Here is a 17,608-nt window from a genome sequence, read left to right on the forward strand (position 1 = left end):
TGGTTAATGTAGTGTCAATAAGATTTCTCCATTGTTCTCTTTGACACTAGTAAGTACAGATCTTCTTCGACTTACGATGGGGCTATGTCCCGATAAACCCATCATAAGTTGAAAATATCATAAGTTGAAAATGCATTTAGTACCCCTACCCTACCAAACATGATAGCTTAGCCTAGCCCACCTTAAATGTGCTCAGAACTCTTACATTTTAGCCTGCACTTGGGCAAAATCATCTAACACAATGCCTATTTTATAATCAAGTATTGAGTATCTCATGTAATTTATTGAATACTGTAGTGAAAGTGAAACACAGTGGTTGTCTGGGTACAGAATGGGTGTAAGGGTATCATTTGTTTACCCTCATGATTGCGGGGCTGACTGGAAGCTGCGGTTCACTACCGCTGTCCAGCTTCATGAGAGAATATCGTACCGCATATGAACTAGCCCAGGAAAAGATCAAAATTCAAAAGGTACAGTTTGTACTGAATGCATCTTATACACACCATCGTAAAGTGGAAAAATCATAAATTGAACCATTGTTGAGTCGAGGACCATTTGTAATCCAGAGGGTAGAACTTTGAGACTGTGAATCTGTTCAGCCTTTTGGTCAATGGTTTTAGCATCCATTGATGGTTCTTACCTGAATCGATTATTATATTAGTAAGTTGAAAAGTGCTTACTGTCTAGTTCTGCATTCCTTCTATTTTTCTTAAGTGGCCTTCTTCTAGAAAAAGGACCTTTCCCTTCTCCCTCCCCTTTTTTATCACTATGGACTCAGATCATGTGTTATAATCCATTTTTGTCATTTTTTTATGATCACGTCCAAAATGTGGCCAACAGGAGCCCCCTTCAAGCTGGCTTCTTTGTCCTTTTGACATGTCCCATCAGTTTTTCAATATTCCCTTACTTGTAAAAGATGTTCTAGGTTCATCTTGTAATTTCCTTGCCAAGGTCCTAGAATCAGCCTTTTCTCCAAAAAAATTGTTTTGTTTTTTTTAGTGGGGAATGGTATTTAGAAACCAAGATCTGGGTGTTGAGTATGCTGATTGCTACTGAGGTGTCTGCTTCTAGGCCCTTTCTGACAACAGAGCTAGTAAATTATATAATTTTTTTTAAATACAAGTTCATGCTGATACCTCAATTTCCACTCCCACAGAATTCTTCCTCTCCTCCTATTCCACAACTGAATCTCTCTTCTCCCACAGTGAGAACTATTGTTTTGAACAACTTGAATGTATTTATTCATTTGGTCTATCCTACAATATATGCAAAATTTTTTTTTTTTAAAACAGAATTACTACAGTAAACCAATACCACAACAAACTTACTAAGTTCAATATTTCTTTGCAATTCTTTTCCTACTTGGGATAAATCTCCCTGAAGATATTCAAAATTCACATGAATATTTCTCAAGTGGTTATATTAATTTTAAATATAGTTTCATTGTTTAATATGGGTTTATTGTTTAAATCAACAAAGGGAAAAAATAAAACAGAATACAGATTTTCTTTTTAATGTGTAAAACATGAGGACCAGAGAGAACCAACACCAAAGGACCTTTTGGAAATGGAGTTACCACAGATACTCATGCGGCCTTTGATTTGTATCCCAGTCACTAGTCAACAAGTCTTTGCCCAGACCCCACCTACTAAAATCAGACTTCATCTTAAATCATAAAGGAATAAAAAGGAGTTCAGAACAGTTCAACTGACTTTTTCTCTCTTGCAGAGCACTTACGGAGTTCAGTGATTGATAGGAAAGACTTAATAATCAAAAGGATTAAGCCCAAGCCCCAGCAAGGAGATGACATCACAGTGGTGGACGTGGAGAAACAGATTGAGGCCTTCCGCGGCCGCCTGATCCAGATGCTGGGGGAGCCACTGGTCCCGCAGCTCCAGGACAAAGTGCACTTGTTGAAGCTCCTGCTCTTCTATACCGCAGACCTGAACCCCGACACAGAGCCCTCTCCCGAGAACTGGAGCAGCCCCTGAGGTCCTCCTAAGCACTGAACACCAAGAATACCTCCTGAACTCTATCTCCAACTACTTGGAAGTTGTAAAAGTATGAAAAGTAGTTAAAAACCTTACAGGACCAAACCTATCTTATTTATCTGCAGGTTATGCTAACTTTCTCTTTAGTAAATACCTTTTTTTGATAATCCTAGCCTAGCCTATTCTCAAATATGGCTTACTATACAAGGTGTATATATTTTTTAATAAATTATTTATCTATACTTTTTTTGAAAAGGTAATACTATATGCACTATATGTTTAACAGTTCTATTCAAGATGTGAAAAAAACCCTCTGCTGAACAAATCCTAGACATCAATGTTACGTCATTCAAGGTACGGACAACCTGTTTCGAAAGAGAAAGATCCGTTTCTCCCTAATGGAACACAAACATCCTATATTAGACCTTTTATATTGCCTATAAATTTGACTTTGTGGCCAGTCTATTAAGATCTAATGTAATGTGGGGGGCTAGAAACAAAAAGGATTGAGTGTGTTACAAAAAATTTGATGTTAAAAGCAATCAATCAATAAAAAGGCAATGGTTTTTCAAAATACCAAGTTTACCATGCTTAAGTTCCATGACTGAGTAAGCAGAATGGAATAACTGCTCTTAACAGGACAAAAAAACAGCTATGCACATTTGAGAAAGTAGTAAGGATTTTTATTGTCAAAACAAGAGATACAAGCATAACAGAAGACATAAATAAATTAATTGTTCTGGTCATTTTAGACTCCAGGTCCTCTCTGGAAAGGTCAGCTCAGCTCCTAATGTAGACACAATCCTGTCCAAAGCCAAAGACAGCAGGAATGTAAGACAGTGTTCAAGACAACAACTAAACGTGTACAGCGAGGAGAAGTGACACGGTGGCTTCCCGAGTTCGTTTCCTCAGTAAAGTTAAGTTTATATGATGGTAGGAGGCTCATTTTAGGGAAAAATGATTGCATATAGAACATTTTTTTAATTCTTCTACCTCCCAGAAAAAAGTTTCAGGTCCTGGCCTGAACAAGGAAATCAAAATAGGGTAACGTTAGTTTCACACGAACCTCAACGCTATAATCTAACTGTAGTTACCACCTTCTTTACTTGAAAAAAGTTTAACATCCGTTTAGCCATACCAAACCAGTAGACTGAATTTTCTCCCATAGGAAGTTTTCAACCAAATTGGAGTTAAATTAATCTCACTTTAAAGTGCAACAAAAGATATGCAATACTAGTGTTTGTTCTGTGACCCATAAAAGTGAAGCATCTCTCCAACAGCACGGCCCAGGGGTACTACAGTCAGAACTGGTTGCAGGACGAGTGACCCAGCAGGTCTGCCAAGAAGCACAGACTCCAGCTTCAGTGCAGGAGGAGGGGTCCCTACCAAGTCTGGCTTTTAACTATACCTGATCTCAAACAGACCTTAGGTCTCCCTCACTGACAAGGCTGGAGCACCCCGTACCAGCACAGTCAAGAGGGCCCAAGTTGTCTAAACTAGTCAGTGAACACCTCTACTCCATGACTTGTGCATGCTCAGGGTGATAGCGGTAAGGGAATCAAGAAGCCTCGGTTTTGGAACAACACAAACATTACCTAGTAAGCAATGATCAAAGTTCTTGTCTAGGGTAAATGATACAAAAATAGGTAATGAGGTCCCCCATACATCACTGCTGAGATTATTTAGTCTAACTTGAAAGCAATACAAAATGGTTTCTTCCACACAAGGACAAGCTTTGCACTAATGTTTCTCAAAAACCAATTATATCTCCAGCTCTAGCCTCAGTTTAAGAGTTTAAAAAAAAAAAAAAAAACACCTTTCCTATGTCAGAGCCAAGGTAAAAGGGGAACTGAGCACAAGACACCCCCTATCCAGAGTCCCTGGAATAGAAATAGCTCTAGAAGCCAGTGGGTGTGAGCACATTCAAGTCACGGGGTTTGAGATTATGGGTCCGTGGCGGTTGTTTCTTCCCTTCTATCACTGGGAGGTCCATCTTGGGTGGCTTGAAGGTTGCTGGATCTTCGGCCATTCGGGTGGCCTGCGCATGGATCAGTTCCATTGGAGAAGGCTTCTGGGCTCCTCTGTAGGCCTGGGTGGCAAAACCTCCTACAGAAGTAAACCACAGAGCAAATGATTTCAGAATGAATAGGCAGTGCTCAATATACATGGCAAGACGCCTGCCACGCTGCTTTCTTTTTCGAAGGAGCTGCCTTACCCAAATCAGACTTCTGGAGGGATCTTGGTCCAAAGAGGCTCCATTTATCTGCCAGGATTCTGTCTTTATCCCCGCTTCCAGAATCCATGGTGCTAAGATTTGGGCCAGGTAAGGCTGTGGAAGAACCAGAAGCGAACCAGCCTCTGGAAGAGAAAGAATAAAACATATCCTAATAATAACCTCTTCCTACACCTCTGGAAGTGTCTCACACCAAGACTAGGAACTGTCAACTCCCCCTTCTCACTCTGAGACCACAGGCTTAAATCTCAGTTTTGCATGCAGCACTAGCCTTTCTTGGGCACGCTGCTGCTCAGAAGAATCACAGGAGGGGCTCACCTGGTCTTCTGCTTAGGGGAAGAGTGAGGGGTGCTGCCTGGGGTGGACTGGGCGGAAGCTGGCTGCTTCTCTTCTCTTGCTATCTCTCCACTCTGTAGCTTTAGTTTCTGTTCAAATGGGTAAGAAGAAAGACTTTTTAAAAATTAGAGCAAATACAAAACAACCATAAAACAGCTAACTTTGGATATAAACAACCTGGTTCACACTACAGGCAAAAGAAAAACATTAATAGGTGGAATAATTTTGGATTATAGTACAGATATTCCTTTGATTTTACCATACTAGATAGAATTCCATCTTTTAAAAAAAGGTACTTATTCTACAGTATATCTCAAACACCACTGTACTAAATATACCACACTAGAAGCTGCTGATGCTCTCCCACATGCGCCCAGCCAGTAAGTGAAAGAGCCAGACCCCAAGCTGCAGGCCTCCTCGGCCTTCTGAGTAGGGCCTTGAACTCTTCTCTCACTGCCTCTCCTACCACGTACAACCCCTGCCATTCCCAGTCTCTCAAAGCTAACACTCAGGCATGCTACTCCTCTCCAGCTGAAGGCTTCCTCTGTGGAGCCTGTCCCCTTCTCTCCCTTTTCCCTCCCATAACCAGTCACTCTGGGCTCCCTCAGCATTGTAAACGTACCTCTAACATACAGACTAGCAATCTAGCAGGGGAGAGAGAAATCTGCTTCTCAGTTCCTAGATCAAGGCTCCCATACTATCTCTGTGCTCCGTGTCTGGTATGCCAATGCTTAGCCCAAGCTAAATTATACACAATTAATAAAAAGACCATGTCTGAATTTTCTCAAACACTCAACATATCAACTTATGTAAGCTGGCATTTCAGCCATCCTCATGTTCTATTCCTGTGGCCAAGATGCAGAAAATGGGCCAAAGTCAATTCTACCATTATAGAGAGTGAACTGCTCAACTGGAACTCTGACTGACATCTATCCTGGAAAGTTCTCAGTGTCAAAGACTGACAGTGCCCCTCTCCAGAAGCATCTATCTTGTCTGAGAGCTTAAACAGGCCACCAACCCAACCCTGATCCCCCCCAGCAGTGGTTTTTAAAATTGCAAAAATTGCTATTTAAAATTGCAAAAAAAAACTTTTGCAAAAATCACCTGGGATGCTCATTATAAAATGCAACAGCCCACAGTGTCTTATATGCCTACCCACAGGTCACCAGATCCACATTATTCCTCCTTCCATATATTGTATATCATGATCCTTCTTATGAGGCCCTTCAGGAGCCAGAGTCTCAGACAACTTTGGAAGATGGGGGAGCAAACCAACAGGGAGTACGGCATCAGGAGACTTGAGTTCAGGTACTGTGACTGGTTAAATATATGACCTTGGACCTCAGCCTCTTGATTTATAAAACACAGAGGATAGTATCTACCTCAAAAGATTAACACGAAGATTAAGTGAATGTGAGTGCGTCATAAATCATAAAGCACTATTAAGTAGAAACAGGTATTCCTTGAAAGAAAGTCATTTGAAACTATTTTATTCATCCAACTATTTGGTCATCATTAACTTCACCAAAAATTACTCTTCATTCATTCCAATTTTAGAAATGAAAGAACAAAAACTCTCTAATTCTACATTTGCTTTTAATTTTATTTATTTATTTATTTTTTCCCCCAAAGCCCCAGTAGATAGTTGTATGTCATAGCTGCACATCCTTCTAGTTGCTTTACGTGGGACACGGCCTCAGCATGGCCAGAGAACCGGTGCGTCGGTGCGCGCCCGGGATCCAAACCCAGGCCGCCAGCAGCAGAGCGCACGCACTTAACCGCTAAGCCAGGGGACTGGCCCTACATTTGCTTTTAATTTTTTAAAAAATTAAATATAGAGCATGACGTTCCTTTCCAGCTCAAGTGTTACCTCTGTTGAGCTTGCCCCATTCTCTCTCTGAGTCGATCACTCTGGTACACAAAGTGATCCACATTGGCTTTACTGTTCGCACCGTGCTCACACATATCATATGCTCAGAGTCTCATCTGACACTCCTAATCAGAAGTAAGCAGAACAGATCCTCCCACTTTATAGACGGAGAAGCAGAAACAACGACACAAAGAGCTCCGGAGCTTTCAGCGACAAAGTGCCACAACAGCTGGCACCAAACCAGTTCTAAATTCCTCACCCAGTTCTCCTTCCACCACTCTCCACAAGCCCCAACGAGCTGAGCTGGTAACTTCTAAACCACAGGCGCATCTCAAGCTATGAATGATGAGGGTTTTGTTTTTTTTAAGTTCCTAAGAAACAAGCTTACGTGGAGTGCTTCTGCCACTCGAAGGTACTTGGTCTCCTCAGTGGTCAGGCCCTTGTGGGGTGTGTAGCCAGCATCTGTCAGCCCTGCCTGTTGCTCAAAACGCTGAATGCTCTCCTGGGTCTGTTCTGGGAACAGAGGAGATGACAGTCATGCCCATCCCCCTCTCCCATCACAAACAGGGAGATCAACACGGATATCCACTGTTCTCCCCAGAAGCAAGAGACCACGATGACCGTCCAAGGAGGAGGTTCTCCCAGACAGGCATCATAGCAGGGATTCTGAACCCCACACAAAGGTTCTCTAACCAGAAGGAAGCCTTCTCTCACACCAAGCTAAGGAATGGTTACTCCTCAAGGGATAGCCGGACAGCTTCCAGGGGAACACTCCATACCTTCCTCTTCTTTGTATACTGTGACATTTTCTTTGCATTTAGAAATGTAACATGGAGAAGGCAGCTGACGTTCAGAAACAGTGCAAGTTCTCCAAAGATCAAGTTTCCTCAGAGACTCACTACCCTCATTACCCACACAGAGACCATCACCAAAGAGAAACGGGCCACATTTAGGCTGGATGGCACCAAGGTATCAATTAGATCCAAACCATAGAGAGTGTGCCTTGAACTTGCCAAGCTCCACTGATCCAATGTTTCTCGTGTGTGAAACTGCCTATCCCAGTGCCTGGCACAGCAGACAGACTCAATGTTAGGTCACACTGACCTGATTGTCTCATAATTAATAAGTCAGTTATACCTTGAATGATAGCTGAATTTTTGCTTAATCTGTACATACACTACATAATATACCCCTAGTACAGGAATGTGGCAGCTGTGGACCAAGTCTAGACACCAGATGTCCTTTAGGACACTCATTCCCCTTCTAAGGAATTATTTTATTTCCATCAGAAATAAAAGCAATTAGAAAAAAAAAAACTAAATGCATAAAGATGTTTTCCAATCTTACCAGGTAGTCACCTGAAAATTTAAAAAGTGAGAAAGGATTTAATGAATTATGCTACACCAATACCAAGATTTTAAATGCAGCTAGTTTTTTTTAATTTAAGACTATAGCAACATCAAAAGTTCACTACAGTATTGATTGAAAAAATAGAATGGCTTGTCGACTACATCTGCAATTATATAAAAACATGCATATATGTGGAAGTGACTAAGCCAAATAAGTATCTGAGTGACAGGAGAATGTTGGGGTGTTATAACGTTCTGTACTGTTGGTAACCTGTATTTTCAATAAAGAAGTTATACTGTGCTAAAAGAACAATGACTACACTTTCTAACACTGCCAGAACACATTCTCAAGCTTGCAAAATACAAGTAGTAGTTGCTGATTCAAATGGTGCATTTATGTGTGAATAAGAGAAAGTCCGAGTAAGAGTATGGACTTTTGGTTCTTGGGTGAATTGTCCAGGAATTGCCCAAGACAAACTGATGCCCTCCCAGAGCAGATAAACAAAGGCATCCAACTTCATATTGAGCCAACCAAGGAGAACCTCTATGTGCCCTGCCCCTGGCAGAGGCTGCCACTAACAAGTAGAGCTGTGTATCTAATAATTGTTAACTTCCCACAGCAACTACAAGGGCCCTCCAGAACCACTAAGTTTAGTTAACTTATAAGGGTTTTTAGAAAAAAATGCAAGCTCTCTTGTTTCCGGTCTCGTAAGGACCACAAATCACACACACTCTTAAGACTAAAGATGCATGAGGCACCAAACTTGCCTCAATGTCTAGGAAGAGGAACAACTTTGAGCCATTTACTTTTTTTTTTTCCTCCTTTTCTTTCTGTGAGGAAGATCAGCCCTGAGCTAACATCCAATGCCAATCCTCCTCTTTTTGCTGAGGAAGATTGGCCCTGGGCTACCATCTGTGCCCATCTTCCTCTACTTTATATGGGACGCCGCCCTAGCATGGCTTGACAAGCCATGCATCCATGTGCGCCCGAGATCCGAACCTGCAAACCCCGAGCAGCTGAAGCGGAGCGTATGCACTTAACTGCTACGCCACCGGGCCGGCCCCGAGCCATTTACTTTTAAAAAAAAAAAAGTGCAGGGCAGGTGTGAGATGCCTCAGTTTGTCAACCTCTTCAGCAGAGCTTGAGACAGGAACAGCAGCAGCTCCCAGCCACCGAGCACTGGGGCCATCTATTCCTCCCCTCTACCTGCCAGCCCGATTCCTCACTTCATGAAGAGGGCAAGAGTCTCAACAGTTCCATAACTTGCCCAAGGCCACACTGGTGGATATGGGAAAATACGATTGTACAACAAAGCAGAGTATACCTATATCAACTGAGATGCTGAATATCTGACAAATCTTCCACCTAAATGGAGCTTCAACACTGGTGACTCAGCCGCCAAGCTGACATCTGCCAGGCATGGTCGCAACATGCTAAGGCAGGCATGTTTGCAGAACCCCCTGCAGATGGATTGTAAGAAGTCTAAGCCTTCCCCCCTACTTCACTCTATTCTGAGGGTGCAGAGTGCTTACTTGTGATCAGAGAATTCATGATGACACGAGTAGCTTTAGCCTTCACCACAGGGACCTTGTCCATACTGTCAATGGCCGGTGACAGGGTCATGGCAGGGGAGGAGACACTGGCCTCTCCTTCCTCCACCTGTTCAAGAGAGGTAAGGAGGCACTTGAGCAGGGCAGGGGAGTCACACACCTAAACTTACTCATTTAAGGAAGAAGTTACTGAAATACCTTTATCTGACACATGAGGAAATATGTGAAGGGGGCTGGTCGTCTCCACCTGATTAGATACGTATTATCCATAGTGACAACAGATAAAGACACTATATGAATAGCTTGAATTTATAAAAATGGGAAAGTCAGAATTTGAAGCTCTGAGGTCTACTACCTTCCCAGACTATGTGTGTCCAATGCACTGCAGTACCGTGCCCCTAAGAATGTAGGAGAAACACTTATTACTAAGCCCGGAACACGCACCAGGCACTATGCTTGCTTTTGCTTAATTAATCACTGCACTTGCTAAGTGGTTCTCAAACTTTGCTGAGCATCAGAAGCCCCTGGACAGCTTGTTAAACCGACTGCTGGGCCCCACCTTAGAGCTGAGTCAGCAGGTCTGGGTGGAGCATGAGAATTCATGTTTCTAACAAATTCCCAGGTGATGCTGATGCTGCTGGTCCCCAAGACCACACTTTGAAGACCCTTGTTCTAAAGGTCCAAGTAATGGTGTTTTAAAACAAACCAAAAAAATCTATGTAGCTCCTAATCTTTACCACAAGAGAGCTGAGAGCCACCTTCTGCAATCTCAACACCTGACACCACGCTCAGGACCAGCAGGGAGACAAGAACTGGGTTTATTCTTTGTTCTCTGCTTCTCCAAAGGAAGTGAAAAGGAAGGTGGTCAGAAAAGAAGGGAGCAGAAGTACTGAAATGTTGTATCCCTGTTGCAAAACAGGATTTATATTTTTCAGCTGTGACCTTACTCGAGTAAGACGCGAACCTCCACTTCCCTACTTGGGAGACGGTTGACAGTCAGGACCCGGACTATCCCTGTTGCAAAACAGGATTTATATTTTTCAGCTGTGACCTTACTCGAGTAAGACACGAACCTCCACTTCCCTACTTGGGAGACGGTTGACAGTCAGGACCCGGACCGTGAGGACACAGGAAAGGATGCGTGTGATGACTGGGGGTGAGCTTTCCTCTGAGAGAGCAGTTGTTCCAACTGTCAGCTGCTCCAGCTGGGGCACCACAGAAACGGGAGCCCGTGCTCTGCCTTGTGAAGTAAGCAGCAGCCTTTACACAGGGAAAGGGTGAGCCGCCCTGGGAAGCGCTCTGGGAAGCCTTGCTTACTTTCTGCTCTAGCCCCTGGAGTCCACTGCCCTGGCATCGCAGGCAGGCTGCCGGGGTCCCTTCTCCTAGTACTGCCAGCACTTCTTACACAAAGTGTGTTCTCCTCAGCAACTCGTCGGGTCAGACTTCAGTAGATAATGGACATAGGAACTTCCCAGAGCTGCAAGGGATACTTTCGTAGAAAGGAGCTCCCTCTTCTGAGGGCTTAATTGGGGAGGAGGGTGGGGGGCCTCATTAGAGAGGAAGGCTCAAATGCAGCTCTACCAAGTGAAAGCGAGGCTGGGGCCAGGAGTCACAGCATCAGCTACGCACCTAGTATGCATCAAGGCTTTCCATCCTGTTATTGAATCCCTACAACACTCCACGGCATAAAGTATTCTTGCCTCTCAGATGGAGACACTGTGTGCCCAAGGTCATTGCTGGTACAAAGACCACTAGGCGATTCACACCCAGGTCTGTTTAAGCAGACGCTCACTGTGTACTCGCTGTCAGGCCCTGAGCTGTCACACGGCTCAAAGTTCAGTGAAACTGAAGCTGCAGGTGAAAGGGCCTCATCCGAGCTGGCAGGCCTGGTTTAGTCAGGCACAGTCCCACCCTCCTTGCACTCCTGGTGGCGAGACCCAGTCCCTGCAGTCAGGAAGCACAGGCTTCAGCAACACGCCTGCAATAAGCACGTGAGAACCTGGGAGGCCAAACTGCACAAAAGGGCTGTGAGGGCAGATCAAGGTGTACGGAGGTGCGTGTGCGTGTGTGTCTGTGTCAGTCAGAGGGGTGCCATAGGAAGCAGGTAGCTCTTTCAGAGCACAGCAATGGGAAAAGGCATCTGAGGCAGGAGGAACAGCACACCATGTGTTCAGGGCAGAGCCCATTTTCCCCCCAATCACTCTGTGAACATTTTATTGGAATCTGCTTTCGGCCAGGTCCTCTGCTAGATACTGCAGATAAGAGTACAAATCTGAACGTGGCCCCTGCCCTCAAGAAGCTAATGGAAGGTGATAAAGTAAGGCAGGGATTATGACAGGGGTCCATGGGACAGTGGAGACCTCCAAGGGAGAGGTAATGGAGGAAAATTCTCACAAAAGAGATGTCTGAGCTAAGACTTAAAAGATACCATTCGTCAAGCAAATGCAGTGGGAGGAGGGGGTGAGAGAAGAGGATGGGGATTGGAAACATTCCAGGCAATCAGAGCAGTGTGAAGCAAAGGCTTAGAGGCATAAAACACCCTATGAAGTGCAAGAAATCCCAGGTAACTGGCATGATTGGATCACTGAGGGGCTGGGTAGCGGCAGGCAGGACCTGGATCATGCAAAGCCAGACTAAGGAGGTTGAATTTAATATCATGGGAAAAGGGACAGGTGAGGGTGGGGACAGAAGAGTCTCAGGTAGAAGACATGGCCATTCTAGTTTGAATTAAAAAGAAAAAAGGGCCCACGCACTCCAGCTGAGGCACAGAAAATATATACAGGGAGTGGCAGCTTGCCCAATCTACGGGTGCCGGGAGCCACTGAAGGCTCCTGGAGCAGAGGAAGAATGGAGGGGTTGGGCTTGCCAGAAGAGTCAGGGAGTCAGATACCTTGGCGAGGTCCTGATACTTGCGCTCTGGAATCACTGGCTTCCAGGGGATGCTGCCCATGTCCGATGGAGGGGGAGTCATGGGCGTAGGGTCCTCGAGGGCATCATCATAGCTGAATGCCCGGCGGTACATCCCGATGGGCAGGGACATCTTGCCTAGAGGCCCACTAGGCTCAAGAGCTATGAACAGAGACACCTGTCAGGATGGGTTCAGCAACTGAACATACTAGTAGCTTTAAATTAATCTGTAGACAGGAAAGCTCTGAAACACTCATTCTGGGTCAGAGCAAGAATAGCTTGTTCTGAAATAGCTAATCCATTTAAGGAAAGGTAATAGCACTAATTCCTTCCTTCATGCCTGAACTTTGGATTTTCCACTTAACCCACTCGGTAGCCCAAACCCAATTTATGGATTAGGAAACCAAAGTTCAATTTAAATTTACCTGAGCAAGGTCATAGAATTCAAAGTGCCGTCTGGAATCAAAATCCAAACTTGTCAGATTTCAAAGCTTATGTTCTTTATGCCACAGAAGCCACCCCCATGGCAATGCCAAGGCTCTCAACTCATGTAAGACTGAAGATATGAAGTTCTTGTTCCCATTTTATAGATGAGGAAGTTAAGGCCTAGGGATCAAGTGATTTGCCCAAGTTCATACAGAAAGCAGCCAGCTGGGGCTCAACTGCCTTCCCTACCTCCCCAAAGAAAACACGAGCACTACTGCAGGGTACCATTGAAACAACATGCTATCCGGCATCATCTCTAGTGTCTGACTGATTGAAACAGCAGAGCCAATTTCCATCACAGAGGCTGCTGACAACAACTCATAAAACACTCCCAGCTGACCTGCCGTTCCTGTCCACTGTAACTGACTGGGGGAAGGGCCTGTTCTGACGCAGGTGCCCACTTCAAGGGCACTCTCAGCTCTGCCGGACCAGAGAGCAAAGTTCATTTTGTTCGTTTGCTAATCCCTTCTCAGCGGAGCTAATGTTCAGATCCTGCCTTCAGATCCAGCGTGACATTTTCCTGTTGCTAAAATTATAAAATCACCGTCTCCAAGACATCAACTTTCATGGCAATAAGTCCAAAACCAGCAAAGATACTTCATTTAAATAGCAAGGGGACCAAGCAGCTACCATGATTATTAATAACAATAATAATGACTAACAAGTCCACACACATAGAGAATTAGTGGTTGCCAGGGTCTGGGGAGGGGGGGATGAGGAGTGATTGACTGCTAATGGGTACAAGGCTTTCTTTTTGGGGTGAAGAAAATGTTTTGGAATTGGACAGTGGTGATGGTTTCACAACCTTGTGAATATACTAAAAACCACTAAATTGTTCACTTTAAAGGGAGCATTTTATGGTATGTGAATTATCTCAAATAGAACAAACACACAAGCAAATAATTACCAAGTACTCTTCCTCACCAAGCACTTACATCCCTCATCTTACCTAATCTTCATTATACAGATATTCTTCCCATTTTCCAGCTCAGGAAACTGAGACGTAGACCTTAAGTGACACCCACCTCGCAAGTGTAGGGTGGGGAGTGGAACACAAGTCAAAGCCACTGCTTGCACTCGACATGCAACACTCCAGGCTCCGCACACTACAAAGCATTGACCTAACAACGCAACCCTATGGGCTGGTGGTCACAGGGAATGCATGGTAATCACAACAAGGAAAGACAAACTAAAACACACGCTAAGGATGGCAGAGACCAGAGATGGATCCACGTCGGGAGACACGGGGAAACTCCTAGTAATCCACCTAATTTGGGAGGAATCTCAAAAACATCTTATAGACTCCTCCCAACAGCCATCCCAATAGCCTTCCTAAAAATAATAATAACGTCAGCTAACAGCTACTAGGAGATATATTCCTACAAATAGAAACCAAAATTTTTTCTCGGCAATAAATGTATATTCATCACTAACTTTTAACTCACATTTTCACCTATTTTATGTTTAATCTTCACAGCAACTAATTGCTGTGAAGAATCTAAAACTGACTGATTCAGATTTGATTAAAAATCACTAAAACAGTCCTAAGAGGGATCAATGACTTCCGTAACCCAGAAATTATTGCCCTATACAGACCCAGGACTCATTAAATGCTGCTGTGAGCATTTTCATGACTGCTTAAGTTGAATCTGCCTTTAAATCAGGCTGGTGTCTTTTTGCCCAGACCTCCATTCACCTCCTACCCCTCCCTGCAAAAGGGGGATGAGTTTAATCATCTTGGTACATACTACAAGAACTACACAACTTATTCTGAATTCTTACTTGATACCTGTAGGAAAGTGACAAACTTGTCATACCCTTAAGTGAAATGACTATTCTCTTTCAAGTTAGGATTTGGGTTCATACCCTGGCTGCATGGTTATTAAGATAATATTTACATGATGCCAATCCATTAAATCTAAATACTCGTCTGGTGCCAGAGAGTAACCTTTAATATATGGTTCAGAAAAAGTGGTTTCTGTCTAGCTTAAAACACGAAGGGCAAAACATGACTTTACCAAAAAGAATTAAGTTTACCAGGCACTTCTGGTTGTCTCGAAGCCATTGAAAGATTGGGATCCAGGTGCTTTTTCTATACAGAATTCCAGGTTGAGTCCCTGCCACCTAATAAAAATAACAAAGGGCATTTTCTTACAGTGAACATCAAAGAATAGCTCCAATGCTGTTCTTCTGACAGGCACACAAAGCTTTATGGAGGTTGAAACACACATGAAAGAGCCAATGGGTGACAAACACGCCAAAGGAGGAAAAAAAACAGTCTCACCACACCTGTGGCTGATCTTAACACCTGTGACATGACAAAAACACTATATGTGGTGAAAATCTCACCTTACCAGTGTGAAATGATGTGACGATTATGCTGACAGACAGTTATTAATGAGGAACATTGTCCAGCTGCTGCACATTAGCAAAGCCGCCTGGGAAGAGTCCAGCCATTCCAGAGGTTCTAAGAACAACAAACAACCAGCATTGGTGCAGCACTTCAGAGTGTGCCAAACACTTTCCTGTACTTTCATGTATTCCCCCTAACAACCTTAAAAAAGAGGGATTATACTTGTTTCATTTTTAAGTAAGTTAGGGTCCAAATAACTTGACTCACAGCAAGGGGCTAAGTACCATAGTGGGTAAATTCATTCTTTGTTGCTAACCCTAACTAATATTTATAAGAGTATTACACAACACTTATCTTTTGTTTTAACCCTTGCAGCAACCCTGCAAAGCAGGCATTATTTATCCCCAATTTAAAGAGAAGGAAACTAAACATCAGAAGATAAGTGATCTGTCCAAGGTCACAGATAAGTGGCCCATCCGCAAGGCAGGTTTCACCCCCACTTTACAGGGGAGTTCAAACAAAGCCCTGAGAAAGCCAAGTTATTTGCTTTTCAACTTGCTACACTGCCCCTCTATCCTGATGGAGCTCAGAGGACAAACTAGTTAGTTCTTCATTAAAGAGCCTCGCAGAAACCAAAGTTCAGCCATCCTCCGGTCCAGCAGATACATCCCTTCCACTTTCCCTTCCCGTTCCCCGTCCCCTCCCCCGTTCTCCGCAGAGCTCCTGCATTTCCTTCGCAAGATACAGGGTGCTGCTACCAGGATTTGAAAGGCCAAGTCTGACCCAACCCCCTCTCCCACCCGCGAGGCTCAGAGGGCCTAAGGAGATTAGGGCCGTGGCCTGGCACAAGACGAGGGTTCCCCGAGGGCCAGTAGGAGGCTTGCGAGGTGAGGGCGAGGAGTGGGAGTCCCGGTCTAGGCCGCTCCGATGAAGTCGAGGCGAGGCCCCGGGCGGGGCTGAAGGCATCATCAGAGAGAAGCCCCACTGGGGGACCCCAGAAGGCCGGGCGACAGAGGCAAGGGGCGGTCTGGCCAAGATCTAAGCCTGGGGAAGGGGGAAGGGAGAGGCGTGAAGAGGCCCCAGGCCAGGGCCCCGGTGGAGGGGCAAGGGGCGCACCCCTCGGGATGGGCGGAGGACGCAGCCAGGGAGGCCCAGGCCCGGCCCATCTCGATACCTGTTCTTCCGCCGCCGCGGAGCTGCCTGCGGCCCAAGCTCCAGCACTAAAGAGGCTCCGAGGGCCCACGTCTCCCGAGGGGCTGTGGCGTAGTCGGGACCCGAGCCATGGTGTGAGCAGCGCTTGCTCGTGGCGACAATAAAAGCCCGGGGCACCAACCAAGGAGCACCAACTGCCGAGCCGGCAGCCTTCCTGATAAACCGCCCAAGGCCGCGTCACTTCACGCGAGACTTGGCCAAGGAGGCGCCCGGGGTATGTTGGGAGTTGTAGTCCACGATCGGGAAGGCCCCCAAGACCTTAGCTGCGCTGCGGGCTGGGGGTGTCTCAGTTCAGAATGTGGAACCCACCAGCTCCCAGAGGAAAAGCCGCCTTTACCACCACTGTGTACCTGGGTCTGTGACAGGTGGAGGGACGATGAAGATGGCATAGTAAGTGACACCCTCCAACCCTTTCATGGAGGTAAAGTTGAGGCTCGAAAAGATGAGAAGTCACTTGACTACTACGAGGTGAAGTGAGCAGGGACCCTCTTCCAGGAACAGCTGGGCTAGCCAGGCTTCATACGAGTAGCAGAGCCAAAAAGGGGAGCGAACCGCACCTGCCTCCCCTAGGTAAGGTGATCCTAGTATCTTCCGTTTCACACTAAGGAAAGTGACGCTTGAAGAGGTGCCAGCTCACATGTCACATCCTGAAGGACTTCTTTTTTCCCTAAAGGGTTTACAAATATGACAAAGCAACAAATTGAGGAAGTAAAAGAAGTTGACAAAAACCAACCCACACTTCTGCCTATGTCCAAAGCTTGCCATCAAGGCTCATCTCAGGTGGCCACAGGGACTCACTGGCAGGACGGAGAGGCTTTCTTCAGGCAACTTGAAACTTGAGTGCTGTTACCAGACCACCACACTTGAGTGGGCCACGTATGGAAGTCTTTTCTAAATTCTATAACTAGCTTATGAATAACACAATTACACTGCAGTGTGATTTTTGTGTGTGTGTTAAAGTGTCATTTTGTTAATTTGGAACTTATAAAATATGCCATAATTGTTTACCTTCTGTGGAAGCAAAGCTGACCCCTTGCCCTCCTCCATCGTGGGGAAGGGGCACACCTCACCAAGAGGAGGAAACGGCACTTTGCACCCTTCTGTAAATCAGAAGGCAGGATGATTTTGTTTCATTCTTATCCCCAAATTAATGAAAACTGAAGCCTTTCCTGGAAGTTACCGACTCTCTGACTACAGCACCTTTATCCCTGACTTTTGTGGTACTGATGTCAGAAGCTATGGCACGAAGTTGGTGGATAGTAGCCATGTGAGAAAATTGCTGTTTTCCACAAAGAACAGACTAACTGTAAACTTTTAACT

General features: G+C 45.0%; 2 protein-coding genes across 7 annotated transcripts in view; one reads left to right on the forward strand and one right to left on the reverse strand.

Annotated features, from left to right (window-relative positions):
• SIMC1 (SUMO interacting motifs containing 1) overlaps positions 1–2,659 on the forward strand; it is an 83,657-nt gene extending 80,998 nt beyond the window's left edge. For 2 of the 4 annotated variants that reach the window (XM_058546294.1, XM_058546299.1), the window contains exon 11: positions 1,729–1,792. Coding sequence is in view for 2 of the 4 variants with exons in the window: in XM_058546291.1 (XP_058402274.1) it covers positions 1,729–1,991 (263 nt within the window). In the remaining 2 variants the exon portion in view is untranslated. Of the gene's footprint in view, positions 1–1,728 lie in introns of all 4 variants that reach the window. The other 2 variants (XM_058546291.1, XM_058546302.1) reach the window with 2 other exon arrangements.
• Positions 2,653–16,448, reverse strand: KIAA1191 (KIAA1191 ortholog). 3 transcript variants are annotated; one of them, XM_058546309.1, is made up of 9 exons: positions 16,251–16,448; positions 15,078–15,190; positions 14,761–14,847; positions 12,221–12,399; positions 9,313–9,439; positions 6,819–6,943; positions 4,543–4,649; positions 4,207–4,349; positions 2,653–4,097 (listed from the first exon to the last, which is right to left on the reverse strand). In XM_058546309.1, exons 3-9 carry the CDS (start codon positions 14,786–14,788, stop codon positions 3,889–3,891), a joined length of 918 nt encoding a protein of 305 aa, XP_058402292.1. In that variant the 5' UTR covers positions 14,789–14,847; positions 15,078–15,190; positions 16,251–16,448; the 3' UTR covers positions 2,653–3,888. The 3 variants fall into 3 exon arrangements, with proteins under 3 accessions (XP_058402292.1, XP_058402298.1, XP_058402302.1); XM_058546315.1 differs by having other exon boundaries at positions 15,073–15,190; XM_058546319.1 differs by lacking the exons at positions 15,078–15,190; positions 16,251–16,448 and having other exon boundaries at positions 14,742–14,786.
• Positions 16,449–17,608: the final 1,160 nt, after the last annotated feature.

This window comes from Diceros bicornis, chromosome 1 (genome assembly GCF_020826845.1).
Source record: "Diceros bicornis minor isolate mBicDic1 chromosome 1, mDicBic1.mat.cur, whole genome shotgun sequence".
In the NCBI taxonomy this organism is placed as follows: domain Eukaryota; kingdom Metazoa; phylum Chordata; class Mammalia; order Perissodactyla; family Rhinocerotidae; genus Diceros; species Diceros bicornis.

Coding starts and splice junctions, on each gene's coding strand:
- KIAA1191 (XM_058546309.1), bottom strand. CDS start 14,788: ATGGCTTCGAGACAACCAGAAGTGCCTG. Junction 12,400..14,760: donor GAGACAACCAGAAGTGCCTG/GTAAACTTAATT, acceptor CTCTGTTCATAG/CTCTTGAGCCTAGTGGGCCT. Junction 9,440..12,220: donor AGTATCAGGACCTCGCCAAG/GTATCTGACTCC, acceptor TCTCTTGAACAG/GTGGAGGAAGGAGAGGCCAG.